Raw genomic sequence first — 12716 nt, 5'->3', positions numbered from 1 at the left:
AAAGAAGCGTCCAGAAGAGCTTGGGTTGTTGGAAGGATGGCTCTTACATGTTTGATACATTACCCACTTTGGTTTTGTTCTTTCTGGTTGGGCTTCACTCTTCTGGGATGGCACTTCCTCCTCTTAGTTGGTGCTTGGGTTTCCTCAAATTGTGGCCTTGATGTTTTTGAACGAGTCGCTCGCTTTGTTTTGATGTCTTCTGCTTTTGGTGGGGAGGGGAGGGTTCTCCTTTTTTTACTTTGCTCATCTTAAATTGTAATTCGAAATGCTTTAAAAAAAAAAACCATTTTAAAAACACCTTTTTTTTTTTTTTTTTTGGTCTTTTGTAAGTAAAACTCACTCTCGAGTTGCGCTGTAATCACACAGGCGCTCATCCTTCCAATAAAACGAGAGGATTGTTTTGTAAATGTTTTGTGTTATCGAATTTGTAGTTGGCTTATCCAATATTAACCATCCAGCAAAATGTTCAAGTTGCTTCTTTGCTGGAAAACCTTTCTTTCTTGCTTTTCTTTTTATTTTTTAAAGATGTGGTGGTTATTTTGAACACGACAATATAAATTCAGCTACATAAAGAAACTCATTGGAAAGGAATAACTTTATATAGCTGAATTTATATTGTCGTGGTTGATTCCTATTTTTCAAGCTATTCTTTGGGTCATTTACAGTGTGGTTATTTTGAACAGGCATGTTTAACATCATAATGACAAAGGTTGCTTAATTTTTTATGTTATTGACTGCCACAGATCATACTAAACCCGTGCAGGCTTTTTACAAGCAATTCATGATTATTATTATTATTATTCTTTTTATTAGATATTTTTCCCAAGGTGCAGAAGGAAATTTAAAAAATGCTGTCACTAAACCCCTGTTTTCCTATCCACAGAGCAAACTTTACATGGAAGGATTTAGAAGCCTGAAGGAAGGAGAAGCAGTGGCGTTCACTTTTAAGAAATCTGCCAAAGGCCTTGAGTCAATACGGGTAACGGGCCCAGGTGGGAGCCCCTGTGTAGGAAGTGAAAGACGACCCAAAGGGAAAACAGTACAGAAAAGGAAACCAAAGGGAGATAGGTAATTTCATTTCTTTTTTTTTTTTTTCAAACTTATGCTGAAATGTTTTTAAAGTGGGTGGAGGGGCTATCAGGTTTTTCTTTCTTTTTCATCCTCTTCTGGGACTCCTGCGTGACACGCACGGAAGGCTGCTCTGTATGTTAATGGGCTGAATGGATCAGGGCGTGCATATCTGGAAATTAATTTCTGGCGCTGGAGCCGATGCTCTTTAACTGGCTGGCGGAGATGGGAGGGGAGCTGCTGAGCCTTCTGGAATGTTTTTGCTCCACAGGTGTGTGTTGGATTGGGCTTTGGGGAGGGGGAAGGAAGGAGCGGGGAGTGATGGCTGATAATCAGGGGAAGATATTGCTCTGAGGTGTGCATAGACTGTTTTTTTTATTTTTTATTTTTTTATTCATGGCGTTCCGACAGGCTCCTGGAGCAGACCGTGCTCCTCTAGGGCCGGGATAGACGGCGTTGATGCAGGCTGCGTTCCGGCATTGAAGCCGGGTACAAGACATGAAGGGCGACATTACACATTAGCTCATTTTGTGATAATTGAGCAGGAAATATCTGCGACTTCAGAAAAATCCACCCTGCGACGGGGCAGATCTGTTGCATTTTGGAAGGGTCTGCTTGTGCCCATTGCTCTCTCCATATGCCACCCGCCTTTTTTTTTTTTTCATTAGGGTCTCATGGAATATCACTTAAAGAAGTTCCAGGATGAATTAAGACAGGACTTCCCATGTGTGTTCAGAACTTAGGATGTTGCCCAGGAACAACAGTCGGTCAATAATTAATTGGGAAAACATCTGGGTAGTTGCTTTGAGATGCAGCATAGGTGGTGAGCATTTCATTTCCATTGGCCACATTGACTGCTTTGCTTCCAGAATGGAGCCTTTTGCGGAGGTGCCTGCTTTGTTGTGGAACAAATCTCCAACTAATCTTTTAGGTTTTGGGGTGTCTGCCGCCTGCTGCAGTAGGCCGGGCTGGTTCTGCCCAACACATTATGCTGCAGGTGGTTCATAAGCAAATCTGTTGGTACAGGGTGGTAAAGGTCCAAATATTGCTCTCCATCTACCCCCTTCTCCGCCTGCTGGGGTAGATTTTATAATTTAGCGCGAATGCGTACTTTTGTTCGCGCACCAGGCACGAACAAGAGTATGCAGGATTTCAATAGATACGCGCAAAATCTGAGCGACCTCGGAGGGAACTTTCTTTCCCCTTCCCCTACCTATCCCCCCCCCCCCCCCGGCCCTATCTAAACCTCCCCCTACCTTTATCGCCGGATTTACGCCTGCTGGAGGCAGACGTAAATCTGCGCGCGCCAGTGGGCTGCTGGCGTGCCATCACCCGACCCGGGGGCTGTTCTAGAGGGCACTGCAACGCCCCCGAGCCGAAACCACGCCCACGGCGCCGCCCCCGAAATGTCGCGTCACCAGCACCACGCACCCGAAACGCTGCGTCACGACCGCCACGCCCCCTGCCACGCTTCTCCATGCAAACCCTGGGACTTACGCGTGTCCCGGGGCTTGCGCGCGCCGCCGAGCCTATGCAAAATAGGCTCAGCGCACGCAGGGGGGGGTTTGGGGTAGGTTTTCGGGGGGTACGCATGTATCCTACGCGCGTACCCCTTTGAAAATCTACCCCTCTGGGTTTTCCCTTCTAGTCAGTGGGTAAGGATTCTAAATTTGAACAGATGAGACACCTTGAATGGGGAGGTCTCATAAACTGCAAAGCCTAAGGAACAGTCCATGCTCTCCAGTTCAGGTGTCTCCCCGACAGCTTCTTCCTGCTCCTGTGGGCTTCCGGCTCAGTAGGCGCCAAGGCTTGAGTTGCGATGCCATCAGCCTTAATTCCCATTTGCCCAGAGATCATTTCCTTTATTTTATATCCCCCTCCCCATCTTTTATTTTACACCAGTCATTGTAGCGACAGTCCTTGGCAGGGAGCCATGCACCAGGGCTCCTTCTGGAACCCCACAAGCGTGATGCCCTAAGTTCGGCAATGCCATTGTGTAATGACCGGCCTCTGAGTCTGGATCTGAACTCAGGGTCTCTACTTGCCCGTATGGGGCACTGTTACTGAGCCCTGGGTTTGCCCTTGCAGGTTATTTTATGAAAAATATTGTGAAAATTTTATTTTATTTTGTTTTTAAAGGGCAACCGGAGGAGCAGTATGTTAGAAAGCACAAAGACAGTCTAGGTGGCCATTTTTTATCTGTAAGTTGCCAAATGACCAGCAGACTTGAGGGATGCAGCTGCTTCCCTGAAAGAGGAGGTGTCCAGCGTGTCTTTGCAGGAGCCACAAATTCTCATTTATGTCTTGTGGACTTCTGCAAGCAGCTTGAGGTGAGGCCACCCGGGTGTTGAGGGGAGCACTGGAAGCAAGGGTTGCTTTGGCATGCCAACTGAAACAGAAACAGTGGAATCCTTGGTAATTAACCAACTATCCCCTAGATTCATCAAAATGCGTTAACGCATGGACAACGCCCATTATGAGGCGTGTTTAGGAAAATTTTAGAATTACCACACCATGCGATAACATGCTGCTTCGCATTGGTAATATCACGTGGCGCGGTAAACTTATCACACGCGGTGATAATTCCTATTTTTGCTTCTTGTGCTGGGAGGGGGGAGGAGGGAGTGAGAGAGAGAGAGCGCCTATCTACAAGGCCTTCATAGTAGTGAAGTATTTATAGCTCTGTAGGAGGGCCATCTAATAGGTCGAGGAGAGGTGGTGTTGACGGTTTAGGGGCCAGTTTCTCATGTAGAGTCTCATCCGAGCTAGGGTGAGAACATAGTACAAGATTTCATCTTTGTAAGACTTTCCTCACTCCAAATGGCGTCAAACCTTCACCGAGGTGTACCGTGCTGTTCATACGTCTCACACTACATGAGAAACTGGCTCCTAAAGCACCACCAGCCCCTCACCATGCGCTAGCATAATTATCGCATGAGTTAACGCCATAACGCATTTTGATGAATGACCCGGTAGGTGTGTTCCTGCAGAAAAATTGTGGACACGTCGGCAGATTTCTTGCCCGTTGGAGCTCATGCCTCAGCTCTCGTGCTGCTTTGTCAGACCCCGACACTATGCCGTTCAGGTTCCTGCTCTGTTCCCAAAACACAGGCGAATACAATAGGGACGTGCAAAAATGTGTGTCCATTTTGAACCTCTGCACTTTCAACGTGCTTACAGCCCCCTCTCCTGGGCGTGTGATGGAATATTTAAATGAGTGGTCGTGCTAAAAGTTGGCGCTAGGGACAGATGTGCGCCCCTAGCTCCTCCTTGGTAGCATGCGCGCAGGAGAGGTGGCTGTCGGGTTAGGAAAACAGACGCTCATTAATTGAGAATCCCTTTTCCTAACCTGACCGCTGGCACACTGTTTGTATATTCATTCATTTTTTTTTTTTTTTTAAACCTTTTGGTTCCTTTGACTTAATATCTCCACGATATTAAGTCAGAGGATGTACAGAAAAGCAGTATATTCTGCTTTTCTGCACACTTTTTTTTGAGCTGCTCAGAAATTAACGCCTCCTTGGGGCAGGCATTAATTTCTGAGATAAAATGTGCGGATCGGGCACACTTTTTTTTGTTGTTGTTGTATCTGGGGCTAATAGCCTCATCAACAAGCATTTGCATGTGATGAGCGCTATTGGTCTCACAGAGGGGTTGGATGCGTGTTTTGGACTCGCAAATCCCCTTATAGTATAAGGTATTGTGGATGCTCAGCTGAGTGCACTGTATTGTATCGGCCGGTCAGTGTTGCCAGAAGTCCTGAAAGGAAGGGACTGTTGTAAGAGGGCAGCAACTCGCAGAAAATGCCAGAAAAGAGAAAATCTATTTTAGAAATTTAAAATAGATTTAAAAAAAAAAAAAATCAAAAGTTTTGAGACATCCCTCTACAGCCTACGAGAAGTGGCACCGATTTATAATTAATTGATGTCCTCGTACAATGTTATGGGAGCATCGTCGGCTGCTAATTCAGCTACAGCAGTGACACCTAGAGGAAGTAGATTTCAGACCGATGACTGCATTCTCATCTGTTTATTTAAACAAATGTCAGCTTGCCATTCAGTTTTGGCAGGGTAATCTCCACAAATGGAGAATAAGTATCTGAGCATCTCATCGACATTTTTTTTTTTTATAAAGTCTTGGACTTAACGTGACCATTTATTTTTTCACAACCTGTCAATATTCAAAGTCATTTAAATGAATAGCTCACAATTTTTGAATATTGACCTCTCTGTGTATTAACAAGGATTCTAACATTCCTCCAGGACTTACTTGCCATACACACCTGCCTTTTTATCCGTGCTCCCTGCCCCTCAGTATTTTTTGGGGGTGCACGTGTGGCGTCAGGAGTACATGCTGAGCGCATATTTGCGTTTCTCCTGACTCCACCCCGCTATGGCTTTTCACTCTCCTCCTCCTCCTCCTCCTCCCCCCACCACCCCTCACACTCTCCTCCTCTTCTCCCTTCTTTCTGTCCTCCCAAGATCTGGCACTGCCTCCTTCCTCTGCCTCCCTCTCCTCCTGTGTTCCCCAGTCAGGGTGAAGATGCTTCTGCCATCCTCCCCTGCTCCTGGGCCCACCAGCTGAGAAAATGCACCTGCCCCAGGCGAGAGGGTGATGCACTTTCAAAAACCCTGTCTATTTAATATGGTGCAACTGAAAATATGTGAAATATCTACTGTTGTGTTATGCACTTGTGATGCACAGCATAAACTCTTATGAAATGAGACTAAATGCATGTACCCTGACCCAGAGGAGAGAGGGGATATAAAATATATTTGCATGCTTCAAAAGTATAAATAATGCAGAAGCAAACATTTTTCAGTAGAAAGGAGGTTCTAGGTCTTGATACGATACTCAAAATGGTATAGATTTGGGAGCTATTATACAAAACGTTGATTGCAAAAATATGTTCAATTTTAATAATCTTCTTTCATTCGTTAGAATCCGAATTACCATATATATATATTCTGATTTTCTACTTCACGGACCTTCATAACACCCCACGGATAGAGAGCACTATCACTCAATATTTTTACCGCTTCGGGGTCATTTTTAATCATTGGTCCAAAAGTCCATAATTTTTCTAAGTTTTACTCATTTTTTCATTTCTATAATGGCTCCTTTTCTTTAAAAAATCGCACACTCATTAAATGTAGAATAAAGTATGAAGCACTTCCCTTTCAATGAAAATTCAACATCCGGTGTCTGATCAAGAGTCTAGTCCGACATGATCATGTTTCACTTCTCGCTTCATCAGGAACCCTCCGGTATCAAAAACTCGGTATTAGAGATTATTCTCCTTTTTAGCTTCAACTTCTCCCTCCCGTGACCATCTTATTGCACTTTGACGGCCACTTAGAAAAATTATGGACTTTTGGACCAATGATTAAAAATGACCCCGAAGCGGTAAAAATATTGAGTGATAGTGCTCTCTATCCATGGGGTGTTATGAAGGTCAGTGAATTACAAAATCAGAATATATATATGGTAATTGGGATTCTAACAAATGAAAGAGGATTATTAAATTTAAAATATTTTGGCAATCAATGTTTTGTATAATAACTTCTGGATTCGTTGACCAAGGGAGGACTATATTTTTATAATATAGATTTGGGAGTAACATTAGAAAGTATTCCTTTGTGGAAAGAGAAGTGGATGTATAGCGTGGACTCCCACTGGAGGTGGTGGAGGCAACAACAGTAGTAGGATTCAGAAAAGCTTGGGATAAGTACCAAGAGTCCTTAGATGCAAGAGTGAAGCCTGGGGTAGGACACGGGCTGTCGTTTTCTGTGTTTTGATCTTGCAAAGACTATGGATGACAAGAACAATCCATTCCTTTGACTTCTCCTTTGTGCTTCATTACCATTCTCTTACCAATGTGTTTATCCCACACTGTTTTGAATTCTGTTAGCATTTTTGTCTCCCATCACCTCTGGGATGGCATTCCAAGCATCCACCATCTTTCCTGTAAAAAAAAAAAAAAAAAAAAATAGTTTAACACTCTTAAATGTACTCCCTTGGAGTTTGATATCAGTGGAAGGGAGTGGGCAGTGGAGTGCCTCAGGGATCTGTACTGGGAACCTTACTTGTCAATATATTTATAAATGATCTGGAAAGAAATACGACAAGTGAGGTAATCAAATTTGCAGATGATACAAAATTGTTCAGAGTAATTAAATCACAAGCAGATTGTGATAAATTGCAGGAAGACCTTGTGAGGCTGGAAAATTGGGCATCAAAATGGCAGATGAAATTTAATGTGGACAAGTGCAAGGTGATGCATATAGGGAAAAATAACCCATGCTATAGTTACACAATGTTAGGTTCCATATTAGGGGCTACCACCCAAGAAAGAGATCTAGGCATCATAGTGGATAACACATTGAAATCGTCTGTTCAGTGTGCTGCGGCAGTCAAAAAAGCAAACAGAATGTTAGGAATTATTAGGAAGGGAATGGTGAATAAAATGGAAAATGTCATAATGCCTCTGTATCGCTCCATGGTGAGACCGCATCTTGAATACTCTGTACAATTCTGGTTGCCGCATCTCAAAAAAGATATAATTGCGATGGAGAAGGTACAGAGAAGGGCGACCAAAATGATAAAGGGAATGGAACACCTCCCCTATGAGGAAAGATTAAAGAGGTTAGGACTTTTCAGCTTGGAGAAGAGACGGCTGAGGGGGGATATGATAGAGGTGTTTAAAATAATGAGAGGTCTAGAACAGGTAGATGTGAATCTGTTTTTTACTCTTTCGGATAATAGAAAGACTAGGGGACACTCCATGAAGTTAGCATGTGGCACATTTAAAACTAAATGTGCCACATGCAAACCAGCCTCAGATGCCTTTGCCCGCCATTGGGACAAGGGTCTTCTGTACGCGTATCCTCCGCTTCTCCTGGTGACAAATACTCTCCTGAATCTTCAACAGGACAGGGGAACTATGAGCCTCATAACCCCTCATTGGCCAAAGGCAGATCTGGTTCCCACTCCTGTGGGATCCGATTAGCCTGAGGATTACCCAGACCTCTCATTATGCAGGATCGGGGCAGGATGTGCCATTCCAGCCTCCGAGCTTTGTCCCCGACAGCCTTGATGTTGAGAGGTTAATTTTGCAGCTCCTCGACCTCTCTGATGTCCCGAGTTCTGATGGCTTCCAGGAAGCATTCCACTAGGAAGTCTTACGGGCCTGAAGTGGAAAAGGTTTTCCATGTGGTGTGAGCACCGTGGCCTGGATCTGTTCTGCTCCATACCAAACCTGCTTGATTACCTCCTGCACCTTTTGGCTGCTGGCTTAAAGACCAACTTGCGACCTATTACTACTGTTTGCTGTTCTATTTATACTGGTTATTTACATTTGTTTATATTGTTATTTATATTTGTTATTTATATTTGCTGTTCTATTTATACTTGTTATCTATATTTGTTATTTGACGACTTGTTTTAATGTAACGCCATAACCACGATTGTTCTGTTTCAATGGAAACCGATATGATTTGATATTTTTTTTCAAGAATGTCTGTATATAAAAACTCTAAATAAATAAATAACCCCATTAGGGTACACCTGAGTGCTATCGGTGCCTACCACGGCGGTGTGGATGGTTCACCCATCTCTGTGCAACCCATTGTGGAATGCTTTATGTGAGGTCTGCTTCAGTTGAAGCCTCTCCTGCAGCCTCCCTCTATGTCCTGGGACCTCAGGGTGGTGTTGGCTCAGCTCATGAAAGCCCCTTTCGAGCTGCTGCATTCTTGTGACCTCAAGTTACCTGACTTGGAAAGTCATGTTTTTGGTTGCGGTCACACCAGTGTGCAAAATCTGTGACGTATCCACCCAACACGAAGCTCTTCCATGACAGGGTGGTTCTGCGCACGGATCCTAGGTTCCTGCCTAAGGTGGGGAAGGATTTCCATCTAAACCAGTCAATCGTCCTGCCCACCTTTTTTCCCAAGCCTCAATCACACCAGGGCGAATGGGCTCTGCACAGGCTAAGAGAGCCGTAGCCTTCTACCTGGAGCAGCTAGCAGGCCATAGGCAGGCCATGCAACTCTTAAGCTCTTTTGACAAGAATAGATTGGGAGTTGCTGTTTCCAAGCCCACTCTGGCTGGCGGATTGCATCTCCTTCTGCTATGCTCAGGCGGGACTGCAGCTTGGGGGCCATGTCAAGGCTCGTTCTGTGGCCCACTTGTGAGCAGTCCCTGTGGGCGAGATCTGCAAGGCTGTGACATGGAGTTCTCTCCACACCTTTGCCTCTCTCTGCTGTCTGGAAAGGGATGGCAGACGTGCTAGCAGTTTCAGTGGGTCCACCCTTCGGAATCTCCTTCAGCTGCATAACTCAACTCTTCCTGCCTAGGGCCCCTTGTTCGGGTTCAGGCTATCTCCCTCTGTTACCAACAGAACCAGTGTTGTTGTGCCCGTTGGCTCCTGGTTAGGTGTCTGTTGGTCTCATCATTGTTCGGGAGTAGCCTGTAGCTAGGGATTCACCCATGTGTGGGGACTGCCATCCTGTTTGTTAGGACAGCAGGATATTAGTCCTTAGGAAACGCACCCGCCACCCCGCGGAGTTGGGTTTCTCCTATGTTTGTTTTAGTTTTTCGTAATTCTATGTTATGAGACCAAAGAAGGACCCCGCATGGATGTGTGATGCTGGGCATGCTCGGGGGCAGATTTTAAAAAAATACGCGCGCCCGGCGCGAACAAAAGTATGCCGGATTTTAAAAGATATGCATGTAGCCGCGCGTATCTTCTAAAATCCGGGGACGGCACGCGCAAGGCTGTGCAAAATGGGCAGCCTGTGCGCGCCGAGCCATGCAGCCTGCCTCCGTTCCCTCCGAGGCCGCTCCGAAATCGGAGCGGCCTCGGAGAGAACTTTTTTTGGTCACCCCCCCCCACCTTTCCCTCCCTTCCCCTATCTAACCCACCCCCCAGCGCTAACTAAATCCCCCTCCCCTACCTTATTCCGTTGAGTTACGCCTGCCTCTGGCAGGCATAACTTGTGCGTGTCGTCGGCTCCCTGCCCCGGCACAGGCCGCTGTGCCGGAGCACTCGGCCCCAACACGCCCCCCCCCCAAACAAAACCCTGGGACTTATGCGCGTCCTGGGGCTTTGCGCACGCCAGCTTTTAAAATCTACCCCTCAGTGTATCGGTCAAAGTTTCTAGATGATGTCTGCCATCTGTGAGGACTAACGTCGTGTTCTCCTAGGACTAACATCCTGTTAGTCGTAAGAGAACACCTGTTAGAGGTAAGCAACTCTGCTTTTTCAAAAGCCCACTTACACAGGTAAAGTGCGTTCACACATGTAAACCCCAGTTTTAAGTGTGTAAATCCTTTTTGAAAATTTACCAAAATATTACAGTACAGCAGCCTTCCCCTCCCCACCCCGCCAAATCCTGCAAATGCTGCTTGGGATTCTGTGCCCCAGATGCATGGCTGCTCGTTTTTGTATAAAATCTTAGTTGTCAAGTTCTCCCCTGCTCAAGCTTTATCAGGTCTCTTTTTTTTTTAATTATTATTTTCTCACTCTATATTTCCTTTTTCTCCATCATGCTTGATTTTTGATGTGCTAACGAATCCCCGTGAGGCGCATTGCCCCGCGTCTCAACATTAGTAGGTGCGCACGTGTGTGTTTCACTTGAGTTTCTAAAATGTCAGCACTGAGTTAAGGGGAAAAAAAAAAAGTGTTGGAGCTCATGTTTATGATCTATAAAGCACCTTGGCATTCAGCCAGTCCAATCCCTGATTGTTTCTGACATGCCTACTTCTCTCTGCTGCCCCCCTTCCTCCTCCCCTCCCCCAAACCCGCACACACACCTTTTAGTTCAGTTCAGTACAGGGCTATCATGTTCCTTTGTAAAGCAGTTGTACTGTTCTGCCGCAGATCTTTCCCTCTGATAGTCTTAAAAGTTCACACACATTAAACGCCGGCCCCTTTATTAGTAACCAGGTCACTGTTCAAAGGCACTTTATCCAGATAACCTGTGCGCGCTCCTGATAAAGACCGATGTTTGAGTGAATAATTCATCCAGCTCGCTACGATGTTTGGAGTTATTTGACTAACTCTAGGCATGGCCACCAGCAAGTTATCCAGCAATGCAATGCGTTCCTGGCATCTTTAAGCTTAACCAGTTTTATTCAAAAGCATGTGTAGCCGATTTAAGAGGCAAGCGAGCTGTTAAAAACAGCCTCACAGGACTGGCAACCTGATTTTCCCCGCCTCCTGCCCCCTCCCCCCCCCAACCTCTGTGATTAAAAGAACGGGGGGGGGGGGGGGGGTGTCTGCCGGGCCAAGCCCCCGCCTCCCCAGTTCCTCCAATCAACGTTTTTCAAACTGTAATCGTTCTGGGTCTGCTCACCGGGCCTGCCCTTGTTCCTGCCCCTTCCCCAGTTTGCCAAAAAACAATAGCTTAGCCCCCCCCCCTCTTTCTCAAACCCTTTCATGGTTTCTGGGATCACGGCTCGCTTACATCTCCCCAGCAGCTTCCGGCGTTGCTCCGACAGCCACCCTGTAAGAATAAGCTTCCAGTGTTGCTGTCAGAATAATGTTCAGAGCAATGCTGGGAGCGGACGAGTGGAGGCGGGATTTCACAAGAATGGACTTATCTGTTTTGGGTTTTTTGTTTTTGGGTTTTTTTTTTTTTTTTTTTATGGCAAATCTGGGAGGGGTGGGGGTTGGTATCAGCAACCAGATCAATTCAGTTTTTGTTTGGAGGTGGGGATGGGATTGCCAGGCCCCATTTTTCGGCACTGGCACGGGGTGTCAGGGAAATGGGCTGCCAGGCCCATGAGAACTTTTTTTTTTTTTTTTTAACAGATATGCTCACCATTTAACTGAGTTATCCGTGAAAATTCAGTGGGATATTTAGCCCATTGAAAGCCAGATAATAAGTTATCAGGGATAAACTGTAGCTGAGTAGGTTGGCTGGCCTTTTAAATATTGGCCTCAGTATATATATATATATATATATATATATATATATATATATATATATATATATATATGTGTATCTGTAGGATTTCTTGCTAAAAACCTCAGATTTATATTTTTATTTATTTAAAATAATTTCTTGACCATGCTATCTACAGTTCTAGATGGTTTGCACAGTAAAACATTCACTATAAAATTTAACACATACAATACCAAAATGCATACAAATTCAATTTAAAATTGCAATGAGCCTCTGGACCTGAGCACTGGAGGTTAGCCAGTGTAACATATTAAAAAAAAAAATATATATATAAATAAATTAAAAAAAAAAATAATATATATATATATATATATATAAAATGTTGGTATATCCTGTGTCATTGCTGAAAAATCAGGTTACATGACATTGTTTTGCTGCCCTCAGCCAGCAGTTCCCTTCCAAAAAATGCACATAGGAACATGGATCCACAGTGAAAGGTACCCAGCACAGTCTTGATGAGTACCTCTCTGGGATCCATCCAATAATCGGTAGAAGCATTGCTGCGGGCAGGAGATGTGATGTATGCAAACCTTCAGGTTTCACTGGGCATGGATTGGCTACATAGCTGGTACTGTTTCCCAGCCCAATCTTGTGAAGGCACCATCTAACCAGTCTGAAGTTTTAGGATCTCCACAATGAGTGTACAGCAGATCTACACCATGTGCAGACATAATCTCGTTC

The 12716-nt window shown here is 45.0% G+C and overlaps 1 protein-coding gene across 1 annotated transcript in view; it reads left to right on the top strand.

Annotated features, from left to right (window-relative positions):
• LIN28B (lin-28 homolog B) overlaps nucleotides 1-12716 on the top strand; it is a 157912-nt gene that overhangs the window by 77831 nt on the left and 67365 nt on the right. The window contains exon 3 of the mRNA XM_029597008.1: nucleotides 884-1068. Within this exon, the coding sequence (XP_029452868.1) occupies nucleotides 884-1068 (185 nt within the window). The remainder of the gene's footprint in view (nucleotides 1-883; nucleotides 1069-12716) is intronic.

The sequence above is a fragment of the Rhinatrema bivittatum genome, chromosome 3 (genome assembly GCF_901001135.1).
Source record: "Rhinatrema bivittatum chromosome 3, aRhiBiv1.1, whole genome shotgun sequence".
Classification (NCBI taxonomy): Eukaryota; Metazoa; Chordata; class Amphibia; order Gymnophiona; family Rhinatrematidae; genus Rhinatrema; species Rhinatrema bivittatum.
The sequence above is the reverse complement of the archived record's forward strand: the minus strand, read 5'-3'. Positions and strand labels throughout refer to the sequence as shown.